The sequence below is a fragment of the Prunus mume genome, linkage group LG7 (assembly GCF_029339155.1).
Source record: "Prunus mume cultivar Tortuosa linkage group LG7, ASM2933915v1, whole genome shotgun sequence".
Taxonomy (NCBI): Eukaryota; Viridiplantae; Streptophyta; class Magnoliopsida; order Rosales; family Rosaceae; genus Prunus; species Prunus mume.
The window spans coordinates 15,233,257-15,255,914 of record NC_142704.1 but is presented as its reverse complement, the minus strand read 5'-3'; the positions used below and the strand labels follow the sequence as shown (position 1 = coordinate 15,255,914).

The window sequence follows — 22,658 nt, the reverse complement described above, 5'->3', positions numbered from 1 at the left end:
TTCAAAAGAAGGATAAAAATAAAAGGAATGGTGTTAAATATCATTTTTATGTCAAAACACAAAATAAAATCCCTAAACCCTAAATAAACATACACTTAAACCTCATTCCCTCCTGCAACTGTGCTACCACTCAACTAAGAATTTCACGTTAAATACGAAAAATATAATCTACAACTAAAATAATTCTCCTAAAGAAAATTACATCCTGCAATAAAGGTCAAAATTGTAACCATTGGATAATTAGAGTCTCAGCATAACGAGGCTAAAATTACTGTGATTGAAGAGGACAACAATAGCCATCTAGTCGAGTTAAAAATGCTATTCAACCGGACACACTTTTCTCTTGTCAGAGAACATCCTTTCAGACAGTCTATTAGTAATTTGGCCGCTCTTGCTAGTGCCGTTCACAGCTTTCCTTTCGATGGACCTCGGCATGATCCTGATTGGTATTCCACCCAAATCAAAGTCTTCTTTCAAAGACCTTTTTAGGAACCTGATGTCTGTTTCTGAGAGCTCTTTCTTCCCACTCACAAAGGCAACAAAAGTGGGTGGTCGGGCCTTCACCTGTGTAAAATACTTAACCTTGGGTTGAGCAGCCTGATCTTTCCAAGAATGCCTGCTCATAACCTGATAAAACACAGGAAAAGACAGAGAAGGTTACTTCCAAATGACTTTTATGAGGTTGATGGTTGAAACACAAAAGGTATCATCAACTGACCTTACGCAACCAACGATTAAGACGAGCTGTTGACAATCTTGAACACCATTTTTCATATGTATCAATAACCTGGTGCATGACAGCTGCATGACCCCTTCCCTCCAACGCTGATATGAATACAATTGGTATCCCAGTCACCTGTTTGCAACAACCAAGCTAGTAAACTACCATTTTTACCATTGCTCGAAACACATTATTGCAGATAGAGCTCGGAGTCCCCCTTCCCCAACCTTCTGTCTTTTGCAGATACCCTCCCGAAATAAAAATGACCTCATCAACCAAGATACTTTGTGGCATCGAATAATTAACCCAAACTTTTGTGGCATCAAATAATTAACCCATACTTTGTGACCTCATAGTATCTTATATCATTATTTTTTTGGTCAGAACAAAAACCCCATATTAACTTCGGGTAGCCGAGGACAAGCATATGAAAAACGCTTCAGGCTTTTGTACTTTTTATGAAAAGTATGTTAAATATGCGTGAGTAGTGAAGATAATAACAAGCAGGAGCATTCTTTACATTTATTTTAAGAAAATAGTACACAGGCATACCTGGGGCATAATGGTCTGAATTTCTTGGGGCACAGCTTCCATAACCTTGTCATATAATTGCTTCCCTCTTAATAGATCCATCTTGTTCACAACAACAACCAAGCCACGGCCTTCTTCAACTGCCTGTCTTGCTATAACTACTTCATCATGCTTCAAACTTCTTCTAGAATTTGCAATCTGGTCATTACATAAAATGTTGCAATAAAGAAATCCATTAAATATGGAGAAGAAAACAAAAACACTGTTGCAGGTTATAAAATTTATAGGGCATATATCACTATTATAATATGGTCAAGAAGATTTTTTGTATTCATTAAGGATTCACTATTATAATAGGGTTAAAATGCTCTCGGGTCAATTTAAGAGTATTTGCACCCTAGATTGCAAATAACATTAATGGGGCATATATGCTGCGATCCACCAATGCACTATTCATTTTCATCACACTGAGCAAGACAATAACATTAAACCTAATAAAACCTCACTGCAATATTACCGAAGAGGCGCATCAGTTCATGAAATGGGAAAAGAAGTAGATGACGCACATTAAAATTGTTTTACAAATATAGATTTGGATCAATACCTTTGTGGCCCAAAGTAAGTTAGTTCATAGTACAAAAGTAACATTTGCATCGAGCAACAAATGACAATAAAACTCTTTTAGTAGAACAAGTTCTTTTTTCTAATAGCAAATCTCACACGGAATTTAATCATTCAAGCATCATAATATAAGAAAGGAATTATCAATGGGTTGACCTGTGCACATAAGGTGTCATGTTTCGTCTTTTTATTTTTATTTTTATAAGAAACCATAATTTTTATAAAAAAAACCAAGAAAGTACACTAAACCTTAAACAAGAAAGTATATGTCGGTGAACAAGAGTTCCACCAAATATACAACAATCAGAATCTTGCAACTAAGACACCTCCCTATCACATTTCACTTGAAAAACTATCTCTAATATACTACTGCTTTCCTATCCAAATATATTAAATAAAAGGTATAATCCCTAAACTTTGAAGACGTTGATGCCCATAAGGATCCCATAACGGAACTATCTCATCACCCTTAACATTATAAAAAAAAAAAAACTCTCATATTCCTTTCCATCCACACTACCCAAAAAACTGCCAACAGAGCACATTTTCCCAGAACTTCTATGCTTTTCTTTCCTCCGAATAAATTAAACCTCTCTCCAAACAATGCACTGCATGAAGCATCAAACAGAGACAGACTCCCTTTGCTGGGTCCCAACCATTCTCAAGCAGCCCATATTTACTCCGGATTACAGCATATCATAGGGAGTCTGTCTCTTTTTGAACCTCTACAACCACTTACCAGCAAAGCCTCATATTTCATCATTAACACTACTGTACACACTTGAGACCTTTTTCTTTCCATCTTAGATAATTTTGCCACACCAGTAGACATCTAAATATATCACACACTATCAAATTTTTGTCAAAGAAAACATATTGTATGACACACCTCTTCTGCATCAAGGACCAGAGCGATTACATGAGCTCTCATTAGACTCTTTCTTGTCTGCACAATGCTCAAGGATGCTGGTCCTTTCTCCATTTTTGTTCTCTGCAACCAACCTGCAGTGTCGACCTGAATTTAGCCACAATAAAATCAAATAAATCAAGCAATATACATGAAACTTGAGAAGATGAAAAAAAAATAATAATAAACATAATACAAAAGATATAATTAAATTTAGAAAGTGCAACTGGCAAACTTTATCAAGATGTGTCACGTTTGGTAATGAATATACATTAAATATGCCAAGAAGGATACAAATCTTGTACTCAAGATAGAGATCAAAAGTGAGGGGTAGTGGTTGTTACAACCAACAGAACTCTAATCCGGCTCTGCACATATTTCTTGCATGTGTTATGCCCATGCCCCTTCCCATGCAAAATATTTCTTCTAATCCATAAAAAGCTACATTATTCATTTTTGAAACCAGGAAATGCTTGAAAGGAATATCTTTGAAATTTTCACATTCCTAAAGCACCTATTGATTTCTCTAGCCAAGAATTAGAAAGTTATAAAATTAATAATCTCACTCAGGCCCTGCACTAACAAAGAAGCGCACCTATGAATCTTGTTCAAGGACACTATAACGAAATGGAATCAACTATATTTGTGAAGAAATCTAACAGCATACGATTTTGATATATATGATAAAGTTGAAGCTCAGATGGAATACAATCTCTGATATATATAAGACAAGGTTATAAAGAGCATGACATGAGAATAACGAAAACTACAGATGAATGATTAGAATATAAACAAAGGCAATAAATTAACTGTTAACCTGAGTGTGAGAGTTTAGACTCCAATAAGCATAATACTTCTCTAGATAATTGGAAAGGTGGAAGAGGGATGGTGCAATCAAATAACCTTGTATGACTGTAAAAAAGGGAAGAAAAAAAAAACAACACGAAACAAATAATATAACATGTACCAGGTATATCGTTCTCCCTTGAAATTCAAACTGAGCTCTAATTGAATCTCTTGTCAAACCAGCTTCTGGACCCACCAGCACCCGTTCTTCTTGTAGCAATGTATTCAGCAAGGTTGACTTCCCAACATTGGGTCTTCCTACAATTGCTAACTGTAATTGCAACTTACTATCCTCAAGCTCACAGGAGCTGCCGTCCTCACTGAAATTAGTCTCTTCAGTGCCTTGTTCATCTAGGATCAGGAAAGAAGGGGAAAAAAAGGGCTATCAACTATGTTAGCATAAAAATTGACCATGTCATCAAGAAAGCAATAAAAGAATATGATGATGCCATTAAAGAGCAGCTTGTTTGCAGTTTAAAACTATACATAAAATATTTACTAGGGTATAAACTTACAGTATCCAAAATATGAGATAGTAGTTTGTTGATATTGGACTAAGTAGTCATCATTACAGTACTATTCCATCAAACATATTTAAAGATAAATAAAACAGCAGCCAAAGATTCAGGTCCAACAAACTAAACAGAGTAAGATTGTTGGGTATCAATGTGAAAGCATTTTAAAGGATATTCTTTTCACTGTAATTATGCTAGATATGGGGAGGGGGAGGGATTAGTTTTGAGATAAAGGAAGGTATTCTTCTTGTGTATGATATTTTGGTAGATTTGTTTTTTATGAACATCTTTCCAATCCTCTTTGCCCTTGCACTTTTTAATGAAAGTTGTTTCTCACTAAAAAAGAAAATCAGAAAGTAAGCAGTGTTGCCATACATAGAGCAATAATTTGACATGCTTAGATGTGTGAACACTACCATTGCAATCCCAATCCAAGTTTTAAAGAGGCATGATAATCTTCATTAATTTTCTCTAAAGAGTAAATATGGTTGCACAGTGCAAGCTTGCTAAGAGCGATAGAGATTAGAAGAATATATAATGTTTCAAAAAGTTCATCTACATCATGGACTGCATGGAATAAATACTTTATTGCAAAAAAAAAAAAAAAAAAAGCATAAAAATTTCCTTACTGTTTAATACTTGGAGCATATAGTCCTCAAGCTTAGGCTTTAGACTCCCATAGAGATCTTGCATACCTAGTCCAGTCTCAGCTGATATGGCAATAGGGTCACCAAATCCTAACCTATAAGTTTCAGCAGCAGCTGCCATAAGAGAGCCACTACCATCAAGAAGTGATTCAGATTTATTCATGGCAACTACAAGATTGGTTCCAGGTGCATGTTTGCGCAACCACCTTCCAACCTCCAGATCAAGGGGGTGCAGTCCAGCTCTAATCACAAGATAACACCAAAAGACTAAATGAACGTTTCTGTCACAAGGAAAAGATAAACTGGAGGGATTGGGTGTTGTGGTGGATGGTAGCGCTCAAGTAATTCTTTCAAATTACAACAGTGAACTACAAAATTTAAATAGAAAGGCTATAAAATAAAACCCCCTGGTCAACCAAATGTGACTTATCTACTAGATCACATAATATAAGGCTTCTTATTCACAGCCAATAATCCCATGTAGAAAAGCTTTGTTTGGTCAACTTAAAAACTTGCACGGTGTTGCTAGAAAAACTCTTTTAATTTGTACATAAGCAAAGACATGCTAGCCTCCATGTAATGATAATAACTAACCTCACATCTATTAGGAAAACAGCAAACTGACATCTTGCAAGAACACTTGCAGTCATTCCTGATGTTCTGTCAAGAATAGACCCAGAAGATGCTGCCGTTTCTAAGCCAGCCGAGTCCAAAACTTTAAATCGTAGATCACCCAATTTTGCAATGCCTTCTCTTATGTCACGAGTAACATGATCATATGGTGTATTGTAGACAAGAGCCTCCCGCCTCCGGATTAAACTACAATAAAATTTTAAAAAATTAGAAAACAAGGCTGAGAATATTACAAGTTACAACCTCTACGCCAATATAAGTAAAACCAAATTTTGGAAAATACACATAGAATACTAATTTCAAAAAATAGCATAATGAGAGAAGGGAAAAAAAAAAAAAACAACAACAACATCTAGAGGAAAAACTGACCGATTAAACAAAGCTGACTTGCCCACATTTGGACGCCCAATAAGAACTACAGTTGGAAGCAGATTCTTGTTCACTTTGGTGAAATCCACTGGTGTTTGGTAGACCCTCCTAATTGTCTTGGTAGTAACATCCCCATCAGAATCAACATGGGATTCCTCCAAATGACCAATTGCATCATTGGACGAATCAGAATCAGACAGTTCATTAGTGGGTAGCGTGCAAAGTTCCCCTGTAGCCTGAAGGATACAAGGATGCAAGATTGAGATTGACCTCCACTGAACCCAACCCAAGGATGGTATACGAATCCGATTTAAAAAGGCAGTGGTAAACGATCCTGAAAGAAAACAATCATCAAGCACATATATTTGCATCTACTCTTGGAAATTAAACAGAGACGACATACAGAGTTGATAGCATGGAAAAAAAAATCTTACCAAATTTAGTTGGGTGCCGGTGTCTCTCTGCGTACAAGTTGGGGACCAAGTTAGTGTTACTCTTAAGTGGATTATGGGGGAGGCCTAAACCAAACTTCTTCTTCCGAGCTGGAAGTGAACGAAAGCATGAATGAGACATACCCACCAAGCATTGGGTGCCCTATGACCTAACCTGGAATGTTGAAGGCAATTGATGCAAATTCAAACCAAAAAATCTAGAATTTTTTTTGTTAAAATATGCAATTAAGTTAAATTAAGAGGAAGTTAAACCTTAATTGGAACACACATCCACTGACCCAGCCACTAAATCAATACCCAAAACCCATATAATATGAAAAAACATCTTACTTACATATATATAAGCTTTAAGAAGGCTGGCCACTAATAGCCCTAGCCACAGACTATTATGCAATTAAATATATTCTATATGCAAGTGTGCCGTCGCACACCACATACAGGCACCTATTATTATGCAATTACAAATTTTGCAGTTAATCATGTCCAATTAATATAAGCGGCAGGTTGGAAGAATATCAAAATGCAGGTTTCAAGAGGCCAAATCAATGCATGTCTTCATTTTCTACGAAGAAAAACCATGCCTAATTCGCTCATCCCCCAACGAATTTCGATCTGGTACCCAATCGCGGTACGGTATCGATCTGAAACGAAAAGATTTAACGACTCAGTTCCAGAGGAGGGAACAGTACCTGATAGAAGACGTCGCTGCTACAAAACAGTACCTGACCGCCGACAGCAGACGGTCAATCAAGGGCACATGAGGGAGAGTGCTACAGCTGATGAGCCCACGTTTGATTCTTGGTCCCTTGGAAGATGATGGGTTCGGAGAGGATTTTTTCGGACGAATAGACTCCAATAGGTGGGATGTAGGATAAATGGATGGATCGCTCAGTGGATAGGGGTAAGAGCAGTTTAGCGGACAGCCCAGCCCAGGCGAAAGGCCCTGGTCTCCAAAAATCAGCTCCAGCGGTGACATCCAGCCCGGCAAGGCCCAAGGCAAGATAGGCACTGACATCAGCGAAGAAAAAAATGTTTTTAAAAAATTGAAAACAATTACCAAAAAATTCAACCAAAAAAAAAATTATACAGCAAATTTTTATTTATTAATCTCATATATATAAATAAAATTAATCCCATATGAATTGTAATTGCCCTTGAATTACCATGGTAATGAGTAGAAAAGTACAAAAAAAAATTTCTAGAGTACATACTATTCAAGTAAACTATAACTGCCTTTACTTGTATTTGCTCTTTGCCATGGCAAATGGGTGGAAGTACTCTAAGGAGGAACGTACTAGAGATTGGGTGGGTGGGTGTGTCAATATAATAAAAGTGCGCATTCTGATTTCAAGAATTCAATCATGTTCTCTTGGACATTATGGTCCAAGGAAATTGGGTGGGTCTATCAATATATTAAAACTATTTTTTTTTTTAAAGTTTAATATTAGAGATGAAAAACATGAACAAAAAACTCGTCCGCATCTAAGACCGTCGTCTCCGACTCCAATCATCTTTCTACTTTACGCCTTGTGAATAAGAAAACATGAACCTTTCATGAAAATACAACATAGTTGTAGAAACCCAAGTCTAGGTTCATGAACTAAAGAAAAAAAAACATCAAAATTTGTTTGTCAAAAATTGAAGTTTTCCTAAACTGAGTTCATGAATCATTCAAATCTAACATTTATAAACAGAAAATTGATCACAAAGGCAGAAAACAACCGGAAAGTGACTTGGTTGTGGGCCCTTGAAATTCAATCACGTTAAAGTGTGAAGGGATAGCTTGATGGCTCCGAATTTGGATCAATAAATTTTATTTTGTTTGTGAAAAAATTGAATATTTGAAACTAAATGAAGAGATGAAATAGATAACCAATAAGAATTAGAGTGAATCTTAAACGACACATGTTTTTTATTTTTGTCTGCAATGCTAAAGTTGAAGGTAGCTGTTGGAGCAGGATTTCTTTCAAGAAGAAATACCTCCAAAGGTTCATGACCTGAAGCTCACATGCTTCCTTGGTTGAAAGAGAACTCGAATTACGTTCTCGTGGTCGAACGGTGGAAATGGGGTGAGTACTGCAAAGACACTTCGACGCTCAAGTCGTGTTTGTGCAGCAGTACTCTTAGTGTTCAATTGAGTTTCTTGTACCTTGGTTGGAGGTCTAGCCGGGTTTTTATAGCGCTTCGAGTTCTTGGGTTTAGCCCCACTTCCCTAGCTTTGCGCATCCCGTCTTCCACTTCATGGTAGTGGGATCAGATGAGCGGTTTGCGTCTCCCTCGCTCTGCACTTCTCTAGTAGGAGGGAAGTTCGATCATTCCACGTCTTTTAGTTGTGGCATATGGGTTAACCCATGATACGTGAGATTTGGTCCCCACAGTGCCCCCTTTTTTTCCTCTCTACACGCTTTGCGAGTGGAGAGGGAAAAATGATCTAAGTGGGACTTTCGAACAAGATTTCTTCGGATTGAGCGCATGTCATCCTGATGGGCTCATGGTTGAGCCCAAATAAGCCATACCTTTTTCCCTTGGCCTATCGCCGACCTATGCATGTTGTTTTCACACTTTGCATGTGAAATATTCAAATATGAATTTTCATGCACGTTGCTAACTTTTCAAGTTCCAACTGTGAAGTGTTATCCCTATGTAGAGTATCCAAGTGTGGACAGCCGATCCCATGCGCAAGTGGACCCTTTTATTTATTTTGAATTTTTGCACCTCTACCGATCCGATAGGCCCATGCGCATTTTCCTCTTTGCTAACCGACTTCAGTGCGCAGCTTCAAGCTTTGCCAATTCAGTGGGCCCCATGATCCTTGATTTTTCTTTGCTAGCCGATCCCAACTCCAATCGGGGTGCGCTTGGTTTTGAGCCTTTGCCAATCTGGTGGTCCCATGTCTCTAGGTTTCTCTTTGCTAGCCGATCCCAACCCCAGTTAGGGTGCGCTTGGTTTTGAGCCTTTGCCAATCTGGTAGGTCCCATGTCTCTAGGTTTCTCTTTGCTAGCTGATCCCAACCCCAATTGGGGTGCGCTTAGTTTTGAGCTTTTACCAATTCGGTGGGTCCCATGTCTCTTGGTTAGTCAATCCCAAATGGATTCCAATACCTCTGAGCTGTCCTTCCAAACTCATACGCCTTCGGTTCTTCAACTGATCCAAGGTGTTAATGCCTTTTTCTTCTCTTTTTTTATTGCACTTGAGCCATCCACGCAGACCCCAAAACCCCTTAACTGCCCTTTCGGACCCATGTGCCTTCGATTTCTCAACTGATCCAAGGTGTTCACGAACTTTTTTTTTCTTCTTTCCCTTTTTTCCTTTTTCTTTGAGCTTGAGTTGTCCACGCGGACCCCAAAACCCCTTAATTGTCCTTCCGGACTTGTGTGCCTTGGTTTCTCAACCGATCAAGGTGTTCATGACATTTTTTTTTTTTTTTGGTTGACCTTGGACTCCATATGCCCTCAGTTTCTCCTTTTTGTTTTCATCGACTCCCAAACGGTCCACGATCTAGTCTTTGCACGAGGGGGTGAACAAGCCTAGCTCCGTAGGTGTACTTACTACCTTGCATCACTTATTGCTTACATCTGTTGCTCTTATTTTATCTTTTGTTGAAGCGCATGCAGCTTTCTATTAGGGAAACGCATGCGTTGGATAGAAATAATTTCGATTAGTCATATCAGACCAGGCTTTGTTGCCAGAGCCTAAGGCAAATATCCGAGCCTACCACACCGAACCTTATCTTTGCTTTTGAAAAACTTCTTCCCGTGACTTCTGTGAATTATTTTCCCAATCTTTGCCCTCTGTTATAAAAGGTTGGTCGATAGAGATACACTCATTTGTAAAACCGTTTATACTTTGTTTTTGTTCTTCATATATAAGTTTTAGGCGCAAAGGGAGAGGAAAGTGTTCTGTGCGTTTGAGAACTCCGCCGAAGGATTTTGGTTCTTGCCACCATCTAGTAATTACTATTTTCATCTTTGCTATTTTCATGTCGAGCCACGAGATTTGGCCTAAGTCCGGTAGTGTCCCACCAAGCTACGAGATACTTAAGGCTCGCACTAAAGGATGTGTTCCCAACAATATGGGGATCGATCCTCTGCCTTTGGGGTCGGATATATACACTGGTGTCGGTATCCCTTGGGGTTCCTTTATTCTCTGGCTGGCCCACTTAGAGCATGTTAGGTTTCCACTCTATCCCCTCTTTCATATGCTCATGTTCTTCTTGGGCCTTTACCCCACGCAACTAAACCCGAATTCTTACCTTCTCATATCTGGGTTTCTAGCATTCGGTTTGAAATGGGGTGTGTCCCTTAGCTTTAAAGATTTCATTTACCTCTACGACTTGGCTTGTGTTAGGGGGGAAAATCACTATTTCTTTTTTACGTCTGGGTCTGGTAAAAGGTAATTTACTTGTAAGTCCACTTCCACCAGGTACTGGAAAAACCAACCTCTCTTAATCACTAGGGAGTGGGTCACGCCTGAGATGTTTAACATGCATATCCTGTGGGTGTTTAGCCCAAAACCTGGTATACATATTTATGTATTTGAAATACAACTTATTGTGTTTTTTAAGGTCTAACTAACCTCTTTTTTTTATGTACTTCATTCGGACAAAAGGTATCTCCTTCCTGAGAACCGGATCGCTTGGTTGGAGGAGAACTTGGCTGGTCGAGGGTGGGATATCACACACTTCCTCGATCCTACTACTCTCATTTGTCTCTCCACAACTCGTAGTTTGGCGACTTATCTCCCGTTCATTTTGGCTAATCTAAACCTGCATGAAATAGTCTTGTTCAAAGACATTGTTCTGTTGACGTTGAGCTTTGTTGCATCAAGGATTCAGCGTCTCTTATCCAAGTTAGCTTTCAAGAAAGGGAGGCTGAGTTAGCTCAACATAGCAGCTCCGAGGACTATGTATCCGGTCCGAGTCCGATCGAGTCGGATATGTCGCCGCCACGCCATTGTCAATCCCGGTCGTAGGAAAAGGAGACCAAAAAGAGCCCTAGCCCTCCGGGTATGCAAAGAAGTCCCGCTATGCTTCACAGGTCATTTTGGGTTTGAGCTCACCCAATGTATCCGCTTCGAGTACTCCGTCCCGACCTCAGCAAGACCCTCGTGCCCCATTCTTGCTAGCTCACTAGGCGAGAACAACTTCACGACCATGTGATGAGCGGATGTGGGGCTACCAATCACAGTGCTTGAACGCAGTACGTTTGGGATTTGCACTAGTGTAATCCAATTGTCATCTCCTATCATAGTTGCATGTTTAATGCTCACTTTTTATTTATCGCATATGGTTGGAATTTATAACGCGCAAATGGCGAGGTTTCAGGCTATGAGCCGAGAGATATGCGAAAAGACGGTAACCCTCGAACTTAGCGGGAATCGTATCAAGGAATGTAAGACTGAGTTCGAACAGAGCGGGATGAACGTGAAACACTGAGAAGTGGCCAAAGCACTATACAGATGGAGGTTGACCTCCTTAAGCAAGAACTGGTAGATGCCGCATGTAATATGGATGAGAAGTATCAAGCAAACACCAAGCAGATAAGTGTCGAGATGGCCAAACAATTCAGATACGGTTGGGTTCAAGGTTAATAGCTCCTTGAGCACTGGTTTGTGGCCGGCCTAGATGATTATGACAATGAGTTGGAATTTGACCTCACTAGCTAAGAACTTTTTCCGGGTATGCACCCTGATGATCATCCTCCGACGGGTTACATCCCTCATCGCAAGATCTCACCAGCACCTTTCATGGGCCAACCCTTCGGGTCAGTTGGGACCGTTGTCCCTAGTGCTAATATTGCATCGTTTATTGCCAGTACTGGACTTGTCCTTGGATTTACGGGCTTCACCTCACCTATTGGATTTTCCACTTGTGCTAGGCCTACCTCGGAGGTCATTCCTGACTCATTTGATGACACGCCTTAGGTTGCTTTGTTTCGTTCACTACTTCTTGTATTTTCTTTTCGATTTTGTCTTTGTTTGGATATATTCAATCATCTTGGGTATGTTCCCATAATTCCTAACTTATTTTATCAGACTTTATGAGTTATCCACTTAATTTGAATTTTAATACTAACGTAAATACCTGAGGCTTAACGTGATGGTTTTTCAAACCTGCCCAAGATCTTCTTAGGATGAATCGCCATTTTCAAATTCAAAAAGCAAGGATTGGATATCCTATCATCTCCACATTACGCCCTTATCAGGCGTTCCTTCATGAGCTACGTCTCTGAGTAAACCTCTATATAAAGGGTAATTTGATTTTTAGGTGAACATACCTATCCCACTCATGGCTCAAAGACGCAAGCTAAAACTCTCATTCCTCCTTTGCGCAGATGTTCCGAAGAAAGGAGATTCTCGAGGAGGAGGACTTCGTCTTTGTCACAGAGGGAGTCCCCGCAACGAGATTCCAAGAGCCTTAATGGAATCATTGAGATATGTTCTCAGGATTCTTCTGTATACTCTCCGGCAAATGCTTCAAATTACTCGGCGGTCCCTGATTCACTTCGTGGGTCTAGGTTCCAGTGTGGTGATGCCAGAGGTGGAGGCAAGGCTACCATGAGAAAGAGCACTCCAAGGGCGCGGGATGAAGTTGGTCCGTCTCGTGTTCCTCGCTGCTCCTATCACTTCGACCATAACATATTGCTGATGGAACGTGACTTACTCAAGGAGGATCTGGACATGTGTTAGTGCCCAAGTGACTCGCCTCCGAGTGATCTTGCTTATACAGATCGCGCCGTGTCCATTGCTTCATTCGATGGCATACGTGACGGATTTAGATAGGTATCCACCACTTCTGTACCAAGGCTAAAATTGTTTATCCTTACGTGGATTGGGATCATCTCCCCATTTGCCATCAGACTAGCTCATGTTACTTATGGGTTCACACCTGTAAAATCAGTAGTTTTATGTACTTTCCAGTTTTGAATAATTCGGAGGCCTTTCTCCTATAAACATTTTATGTTTTTCCTTTTATGGCCATAAGGGCCTAATGTTATTGTTATATTTAATCATGCGGTCTTCGACCTTCTCACATGCGTATTATTATTTATGTTGCTTGATCTCTAACCACGTCATGGTCCCTGATCATGTCGTAATCTCTAATCACTTCTTTATGCGCAATCTCCATTTGCTTCTTCATGCGTGATCTTCGACCACGTCTTGATTGCGATCTTCAATTGCACTTTTTTTGCCTTTTGGCCAAGCACCTTCTGTGCCCATGGATTAGTATATGCATTTTCTTATTTATAAGGTCTTCGACTACGTGGATTCAGATAATGCTAATTTGAACAGACATGGCCTTCGACCAAACATTTTGAATATGAAAAAAACGTGTGTTCCATTAAGTGTTCATCGAACGATAGACAATTTAGGGAAAATTCACAAATGACATAAAGATGAAAGCAACAAAGAAATGAAAACTATAAAATCAAATGAAATACTTCCTCAAATAAATTGCATTCCAAGGCGTGGTACGTATTGATCACTCTCGATATGCCTCAGCATATAGGCTCCTTTTCCATAAGCCTCTGTTACCTTGTACGGTCCTTCCCATGTCTGTCCAAATTTTCATGCGTTTAGGTCCTTGGCACTCTCCATGACCTTTTTGAGTACCCACTCGCCTACTTTGAATTTTCTTTCCGTACTCGTTTATTGAAGTAATTGGTCGCTAATTCAGTAGTTCGCAAGTCGTAATGCAACTTTTCGTTGTTCTTCAAGCATGTCAAGGTTGTGAGCTATCTGTTGCTCATTATCATTGCTTTCTACCACTAATGTCCCGACGTGGGTAGTCCAATTTCGTGGGGATGACGGCTTCAGCTCCATAAGACAAGGAAAAAGGGCTTTACTGTTGGTTTCGTAGTGCGGTATGCCCATAATACATTTGGCGTTCCTCGACCATTTGCCTTTGTGTTGTTCAAGCCTTCTCTTCAAGCAATCAAAGATCGTACAATTAGTTTTCTTGGCTTGTATATTTCTTGAGCATAACTTCGGGATGAGAATTGAATGATCCTTTTCCTCAAGAATTTCAATTTACTATCGAATGGGTTCCGTTGTCCGTCACAATGGTCCTTGGTATCCCAAAGCGACAAATTATATTCTGCCATACGAATCTTACCACATCTGTTTGGGTCACCGTCTTGTAAGCCTCGGTTTCCACCCATTTGGTGAAGTAGTCAGTAGCCAAAAGGACGAACTTCTTGGCCCCCATTGCGGTGGGAAGTGGTCCCACATTGTCCATACCCTAAGCGGGCGAATGGCCAAGGCCCTACAACAGGGTTAAGTTCCTCAGCTGGTTGTCTAATAAGGGATGCATGCCTTTAACATTTATTGTATTTTCGTGAAAATTGCTCTGCATCGCGGGCCATGTAAGGCCAAATATATCCTTGGGTCAGTGCTTTGTGGGTTAAGCTCCTCCCACCCGTGTGGTTCCCACATGTCCCTTGGTGTATTTCTTTTAGCACTCATTCAACTTTACGTGGATCGAGGTATTTGAGATATGGCCCTGAAAAAAGACTTACGAAAAAGTGTATAATCTATAATGGCATACCTTGCGGCCTTTATTGGTAATTTCCTTGCTTCGATCGAGTCATTGGGTTGGGTTCCCTTCGTGAGATAGTTCATGATTAGAGTCATCCATGTTCTTCTTCGACATCAATCTGCATAACTCTAGGATCAATTGGTATACTGGGACTCAATAAAAGTTCCACCGAGGTGACCCTCGTGTCTTCCACTGATGTTGATGTGGCATGGGCCAAGTGATCTGCCTGAACGTTCATTTCTCTCGGTATTCGTTCAAACTCTATTTGTTCGAACATGTTGGCTAAATCCTTTACCAACCGTTAATATGCCCCTATTCGCTCATCCTTAATCGCGATTCCTCAGCTTGTCGGCCGACTATGAGGCGAGAATCGTTATGGACAACTAGCATCCCACCTTCGGCGTCCTAGCTAGTTGGAGTCCTAACACTAGGGCTTCGATTCCGCCACGCTGTTTGAAGCGGGAAGTCTATTCAATCGCTTGTCCGGCCGACTATGAGGCGAGAATCGTTATGAACAACTACATCCCACCTTCAGCGTCCTAGCTAGTTGGAGTCCTAACACTAGGGCTTCGATTCCGCCACGCTGTTTGAAGCGGAAGTCTATTCGAATGGAGTACTGTCCACTCCTTCAAAGCGACGAGATGCGATTCCATTCCGCCGGCTCTGCTGCGCGATTAGATGATCCGTCACGTATGATCCCATTCGCCAAAGGCTTCTCTTTGTTTTGGTCCCCATATGCAGTCCTTATTTCAATTTCGGAAGAATGGCTTACAACGATTTGACGATCTTGAAATGAATCACCAAAGTCGCTATTCACCCCTCGCACATCTCTAGGTGTTCTTGGATTAGGCATATTCCGCAGACCTTCACCTTCGATGGGTTGGGCTCAATGCCTCACTTGTTCACTATTTGCCCCAAGAACTGCCCTGATGAAACACCAAATGCACACTTCTTCGTTAAGCCGCATGCAATAACTTCTCAGTATGTTGAAGACTTCTTGGCTCTTAACGACCATGTTATCAATGTAAACCTCCATCGTTTTGTCGATCTGCCATTTGAATATTTTGTTCACTAATCTTTGATACGTCGACCCTGCGTTCTTCAGCCATAATGGCATCACTGTGTAACAATACAAGCCTCGCCGGTGATAAATGCCGTCTTTTCCTGGTCCTCAATGTGATTTGATTATATCCCAAATAAACGTCCAAGAATGAGAGAAGTTCATACCCGGTAGTAGCATCTACTATTTGATCGATCTGGTATCGAATAACAACCTTTTAAGCACACCTTGTTCAGGTTGATGTAGTCTATGCACACACGTCATCTCCCATCCTTTTTACTTACTACCACCACATTCGAGACCCCGGACACCACACTTCTCGAAGGAATGCCTCGAGTAATCGGTCGACTTCAAAGCTAATAATTTGGTTCAATTGAGGTGCGAACTTTCTTTGCCAAAGTGGGTGGTTTGGGTTAACATTCAGCCAATGACACGCGATCTTCGGGTCGATCCCCGACATGTCTATATGTGACCACGTGAACACGTCTTTATTCTCTCTTAATAACTTAATTAGTAGTTCTACCTCATCATCAGATAGGAGGGAGCCCACCAACATTTTTCTATCAGAATAAGAAGGATCCAGAACTTCTTTCTTGAGTAGTTCAATATTCGGAGGCTCTGAGTTATCCTCCTCATCTTGTTTTGGTGGGTCCTCTGTTAATTGCTATAAATCCTCACTTTGCTGCAAGTCGCACTTAAGGTTAGGTGCTATGTTGTAGCATCTTCTGGCTTCCACTTGATCCCCCTTGTTATCAATTTTGGTTATCCCATCTTCGGATATGCACCTCATCACCTAGCAACGTGTTGATGCTTCTCCATCCATTCGATGAATCCAATTCCTTCCCATTATAGCATTATATGCGCCGGCACATCTACAACTACGAAAGTAACGAATATGGTCTTACCTGCGGCAATGACAGGTGAGTCACGCCTCCGATCGGTTGCACTTTCGTCCATTCAAATGCGTAGATTGGTGTTGGTTTTGGTTGAATCTCCTTTTCATCCAACTTCATTCTTTTGAATGTGCTTTAGAATAACACGTCTGCGTTACTTGTCAATCATCACTCTTTTTACCATCGAATTGGCAACGCAGGGTCACCATTAATGCGTCGTTGTGAGAGAACTCAATTCTTTCCATGTCTTTCGAGTCAATGAGATGACTCTATTCTTTCCGTGGCTCGCAGATTTAGAGGCGATGCTATCTGTCGCTTATGCGCCTCACCTTTTTGTCTTTTTCGAACCGAGATTGAGCCACTTTCCTTCCATGGATTCAATCGACCATGGATGATGTTGATCTCCAATAGCTCTTCATTTGAGACATTTTCGGTCATTTTGACCCACCTCTTCACTTGCCCTATTCTTGTTTCGATAACATTCCATTTCTCAAGATAGCCTCCACTGATACTGAGACTTCGCACTCATCAATAGTGTGTCCAAAGTCGCATGATTGGCGCACATCTTGTTCCTGTCTTGCTTTTCTGGGAATTCGTGGATTGCAGGTGGTGTTCAAATATACATTTGCCCTTGTTCTCGTGAAAAAGTTTGGCTAAACTCACCATGAGCCTAGTGAAAGGTCGGCTTTGCTTAGGTCCGTTGCTAGTTTCTTATCTCGAGGAATATCGCTTCGTCTCCACCTTTTGCTCCGATGGAGGCTTTGGGATCGCAATGGTGGAAGTGGCGCGTTTTGACTGGGTGAGCTCTTCTTCTTCTAGTATGATGATTCCATCCGCCCGAGCCATCACTTCCCTCATATCCACTGGTGGGGTCTTCATTAAAGACCTGTGCATTTTTGTTCTAGGTATGACCCCCTCACGAAAGCGCTAGCGAAGCGATATGAGAATCACATTCCTCAAGAGTATACATTTCTTGTAAAATGCCTCAAGTAGTCTTTAAGGCTTTCTCCAGTACTTTGCTTCGTGCTGAACAATATCGTGACATCTTTTCTCCTATTTTGATTGCAAATGTACTGAGATATGAATATTTCACAGAGTTGGGTGAAACCGCCAATAGACCTTAGTTTCAGCTATCTAAATCAAATCAGCCGATCCGACAAGCTTGAACAACTTACATAAAGGGCCTCGTCATCTCCTTCGAGCACCATTTGTTGTTGGAAATGATAGATATGCTCAATGGGAGCATCGTGCCCTCGAACAGCTTAAACTTAGGTTAGGTGAACTTTGGCTTCTTGGCTTTGATGTCTTCGTGAATGACGACTTGCAAATTCCTTTCGCCGCCTCCAAAGCTAGTTCCGCAGTGTTTGTGGCTTGTACCCTCGATAATCTTCTCAATCTGATTGCACAAATCAGTGTCCTTTGCCATTTTCGCCATTTTATGCAGGTCGAGATCTTTGTCTTGATCTTCTGCAGTGGCCTAGTCACGGATGCTCAAGTGTGTGTTGCTTGAGGAGTCGCCTCATAGATCTCATGTTTCTACTTCCTCTTGCCCTCTTTTGAGCCCTCACGGCAAATAGTGTTCTGCGCCTTCTCTAGAGCTTTCTCTGCTACCTTTCTTGTTTCGCTTAATTCTTTCATGATTTCTCTCAATTGGATAACAGTAAGGCTTGGTTCTCCATCCTAGGAGTTGGACCTTGCACTTCCGGATCGAGAAGTGGACATCGCATTCCCCGGGATGGAGGTGTTTGGAGTTCTCTGTACAGGTTCAATCATATTTATGATCAACTTTGCGAGATTCCCACAGACGGCACCAACTGTTGGAGCAAGATTTCTTTTAAGAAGAAATACCTCCACAGTTCTTGACTGAAGCTCGTAAACGCTTCCTTGGTTGGAAGAGAACTCAGATTACGTTCCCGAGGTTGAACGGTGGAAATAGGGTAAGTACTACAAAAGACACTCCGACGCTCAAGTTAGTGTTTATGCAGCGTACTCTTAGTGTTCAATTGAGTTTCTCATACCTTGGCTGGAGGTCTAGCCGGGTTTTTATAGAGCTTCGAGTTCTTGGGTTTGGCCCCGCTTCCCTAGCTTTGCACATCTTGTCTTCCACTTCATGATAATGGGATCAGATGAGTGGTTTGCGTCTCCCTCGCTCTGCACTTCTCTAGTGGGAGGGACGTTCGATCATTCCACGTCTTTTAGTTGTGGCATATGGGTTAACTCATGATACGTGAGATTTAGTCCCACACAGTATGTTCTTGGTTTGGGCTGGAAAAAGCAAAAGGAGAGAGAAAAATGAACGATGCCCTTATTTATTTTTAATAAGGGCAGGAAGAAGCTTTGGCTTTTTCCATGTCCAAAACCTAAAAAACCTTCTTGGTTTTCTAAGAGATAGCGTATTTTGGTTGGAGTGATTTTTAATTTTTTTTAGTTTTTGTTTTTTTTAAGTGCAATTAATATTTTGTACACTAAAAGTAATAAAATATAAACATATTGATATTTAAATCAGTTTTTTCTCAACCTTTAGATTAGATCCAAGAGTGAGTGACAAAATTTTCTTGGACCTTAAGGTCCAAGAGAAAGGGACTATTCAAGAATTGCTAAGGAAAAGTGAAAGTCACGGTTCTTTCAATATATTGAACAAATAAAATACATAACTTATTGAATAAATAAAAAATCACTTTTTCATAAATAAATAAGTTCATAATTAAAATTTGTATGCATAAACATAAATTAAAGTGTTGTTGTTGAAACTTCAACACCAAACAAAACAATCAAACCAAACAAAACAAAATATTGAAAATACATATAATTAAAAATAGCCAACTTTAGCCAACTTAAAATTCGACTACAATGAACACTTGAAATAAATGTTAAACTTAATTAGATGGATTTGTTATCTTCTTTTTTTTAGCAATTTGGTTGAAGCATTTTGGAAGGGACACACCTGAGTTGACAAAGTTTGCTATTCGGGTCTTTAGCCTTACTTGTAGTGCATCTAGGTGTGAGAGGATTTGGAGCACATTTGAGCAAGTAAAGTTCTTCGGTTAATTTATTGTTCAAATTTTGATGCTTCTAAATATAATTTCGTATGTTTATGTTCATTTTAGATTCATACAAAGAAAAGAAATATACTTGAACATCAAAATCTCAATGCTCTAGTATATGTGAAGTATAATACGACGTTAAGAGAGAGAAGTATTAGAACGAAGTCAAAGATTGATCCAATATAGGTGAATGAAATTGAGTCTAATGATGAATGAATAGCTGATGTTGAAGAACTAATTCTACCAACTGATTTTACGTGGCTTAATTCTCAAGAATTATATGATGTTGATGTTGATGTTGATATTGTGATAACCCGATCCTAAATTAATATTGAATTATTAAAATATTCAAATAAAAGACAATTTTATCCCGTGAATATTTTAATGGGTTTAAAGTTGGTTTTTTGTTCAGGAAAGAATTTGGGAATTTGAGTGGTGCCGTTGCGTACATTGCATTGAGATGAGTCCGTAGACGCGTAATGGGCTCAAATCGGAGTTGTAACGAAGAAGTTACGAGCTACGGAAGCATAGTGGCATAATCGTAAATATTTCAAAGTTCAATTTTTTTTAAACCCAGATTTTTCTTCTCTATCTTTCCTCCTTCACGACCAGCCAACTTCAGACAAAGATATCTCCGCCATCCGGACACCAAAACTGGTGCCACAACATGCAAACTCTTCATCTCTCTCTCATCTTTCCATACATACCCATATCAAGCCTTAATTTCAAGCTATTAAACTAGAAATTCGAGCCAAAGTGAAGCCCAAAATGGGCTGTTTCGAAATTGGAACTTTCGAGGGTTTTTCCGGCCAACTCTGGCCACCATCGGCGTTGTTGTCACACCTAAACCACTCACCTACCTCCCTTCTGTAATTTCCCTCGAAGACCCGACGTGATTCCATCCCGAAATCATTAAATCCAAACTTAGAAATTTCTAAGTTTTTTGAAGAGAAAATCGTTCGTTTGAGGGGTTTAACGACCAAATTAGTCTTCAACTCAGGTATGAAACTTACTCATCTTGATATGCTTGATCTTTTGGCATAGGTCTTGACCCGTGGTTTGGAAATTTTTCGATTGCCGAAATTTACTCTGTGCACCCACGCCGCCATGTGGTGGAGCGTGGGCCACTTTGTGAGTCCTAAAATGATTATCATGTCATCCTGAGCACGACAGTATGCTCGGATTTGAATTTGGTTATCGTTTGACTTTTGATCGAGTATCGCATGTGGGGTGTTATCCTAGTTCGATATGCTCGGACCGACTCCATTTTTATGTATTTTATTTGTTCAATATATTGAAAGAACCGTGACTTTCACTCAAGGAAATTTTGGTCACTCACTCTTGGATCTAATCTAAAGGTTGAGAAAAAACTGATTTAAATATCAATATGTTTATATTTTATTACTTTTAGTGTACAAAATATTAATTTCAATTTAAAAAAAAAAACTTAAAAAAATTAAAAATCACTCCAATCAAAACACGCTCTCTCTTAGAAAACCAAGAACATGTTCTTCCTCCATTGTTGTTCATAGCTACCTTCAACTTCAGCATTGCATACAAAAATCAAGAACATGTGTCGTTTAAGATTCACTCTAATTCTTATTGGTTATCTAATTCGTCTCTTGATTTAGTTTCAAATATTCAATTTTTTTGGAAACAAAAGAAAATTTATTGATCCAAATTCGGAGCCATCAAGCTATTCCTTCACACTTTAACGTGATTGAATTTCAAGGGCCCACAACCAAGTCACTTTCCTGTTGTTTTCTGCCTTTGTGATCAATTTTCTGTTTATAAATGTTAGATTTGAATGATTCATGAACCTAGTTTGGGAAAACTTCAATTTTTTACAAACAAATTTTGGTGTTTTTTTTTCTTCAGTTCATGAACCTAGACTTGGGTTTCTGCAACTATGTTGTATTTTTATGAATGGCTGGTTTGGTACATCGTATTAGACTCTGGATAAGAGTAAATAGTTTATGTCAGGTGTTTGGTGTCAAGTTGTATTATTTAATTACCTAACTATTTTAAACAGATTAGGCTTTTAATACTCTCCTTACCCGACTAATTAATATAACCTACACACTCCAGTTTAGATAATACACACTTAATTATATAGCTAGAGAAAAAGAACGCAACACATTTATGTGAAAAATTATGTTGTATTTTCATGAAAGATTTATATTTTCTTATTCACTAGGCGTAAAGTAGAAAGATGACTGGAGTCGGAGACTAACTATGTTGTATTTTCATGAAAGATTTATATTTTCTTATTCACTAGACGTAAAGTAGAAAGATGACTGGAGTCGGAGACGATGATCTTAGATGTGGACGAGTTTTTGTTCATGTTTTTCATCTCTAATATTGAACTTAAAAAAAATAATATTAGTTTTAATATATTGACACAACCCATCCACCACCCAATTTCCTTGGACTATAGTGTCCAAGAGAACATGATTAAATTCTTGAAACCAGAATGTGTACTTTTATTATAGTGACAGACTCACTCACCCAATCAGTTATAGTTTACTTGAATAGTATATTCTCTATATATATATATATATTTTTGTACTTTTCTACTCATTACCATGGTAATTCAAGGCCAATTACTATTCGTATGAGATTAATATTATTTATATATATGAGATTAATAAATAAAAATTTGCTGTATAATTTTTTTTTTGGTTGAATTTTTTGGTAATTGTTTTCAATTTTTTAAAACATTTTTTTCTTCGCTGATGTCAGTGCCTATCTTGCCTTGGGCCTTGCCGGGCTGGATGTCACCGCTGGAGCTGATTTTTGGCGACCAGGGCCTTTCGCCTGGGCTGCGCTGTCCGCTAAACTGCTCTTACCCCTATCCATTTATCCTACATCCCACCTCTTGGA

At 39.6% G+C, this 22,658-nt stretch overlaps 1 protein-coding gene across 2 annotated transcripts; it reads right to left on the bottom strand.

The window, feature by feature from the left end:
• Positions 1-7,174, bottom strand: LOC103336908 (GTP-binding protein). Of its 2 annotated transcripts, none has more exons than XM_008240044.2 (10): positions 6,932-7,174; positions 6,225-6,396; positions 5,791-6,124; positions 5,383-5,607; positions 4,771-5,030; positions 3,748-3,977; positions 2,763-2,888; positions 1,274-1,450; positions 719-856; positions 1-627 (listed from the first exon to the last, which is right to left on the bottom strand). In XM_008240044.2, the coding sequence occupies exons 2-10, from the start codon at positions 6,361-6,363 to the stop codon at positions 319-321; spliced, it is 1,938 nt and encodes a 645-aa protein (XP_008238266.2). In that variant the 5' UTR covers positions 6,364-6,396; positions 6,932-7,174; the 3' UTR covers positions 1-318. The 2 variants fall into 2 exon arrangements, with proteins under 2 accessions (XP_008238266.2, XP_088911883.1); XM_089055757.1 differs by having other exon boundaries at positions 6,225-6,883; positions 6,965-7,110.
• Positions 7,175-22,658: the final 15,484 nt, after the last annotated feature.

Excerpts from the sequence above, each read along its gene's own strand:
- LOC103336908 (XM_008240044.2), bottom strand. The coding sequence starts at position 6,363 with ATGTCTCATTCATGCTTTCGTTCACTTCCAGCTCGGAAGAAGAAGTTT. Across the intron at positions 6,125-6,224 it reads CCGGCACCCAACTAAATTTG|GATCGTTTACCACTGCCTTT; the intron begins GTAAGATTTTTT and ends GTTTTCTTTCAG. Across the intron at positions 2,889-3,747 it reads AAGGGAGAACGATATACCTG|GTCGACACTGCAGGTTGGTT; the intron begins GTACATGTTATA and ends GGCTAAATTCAG.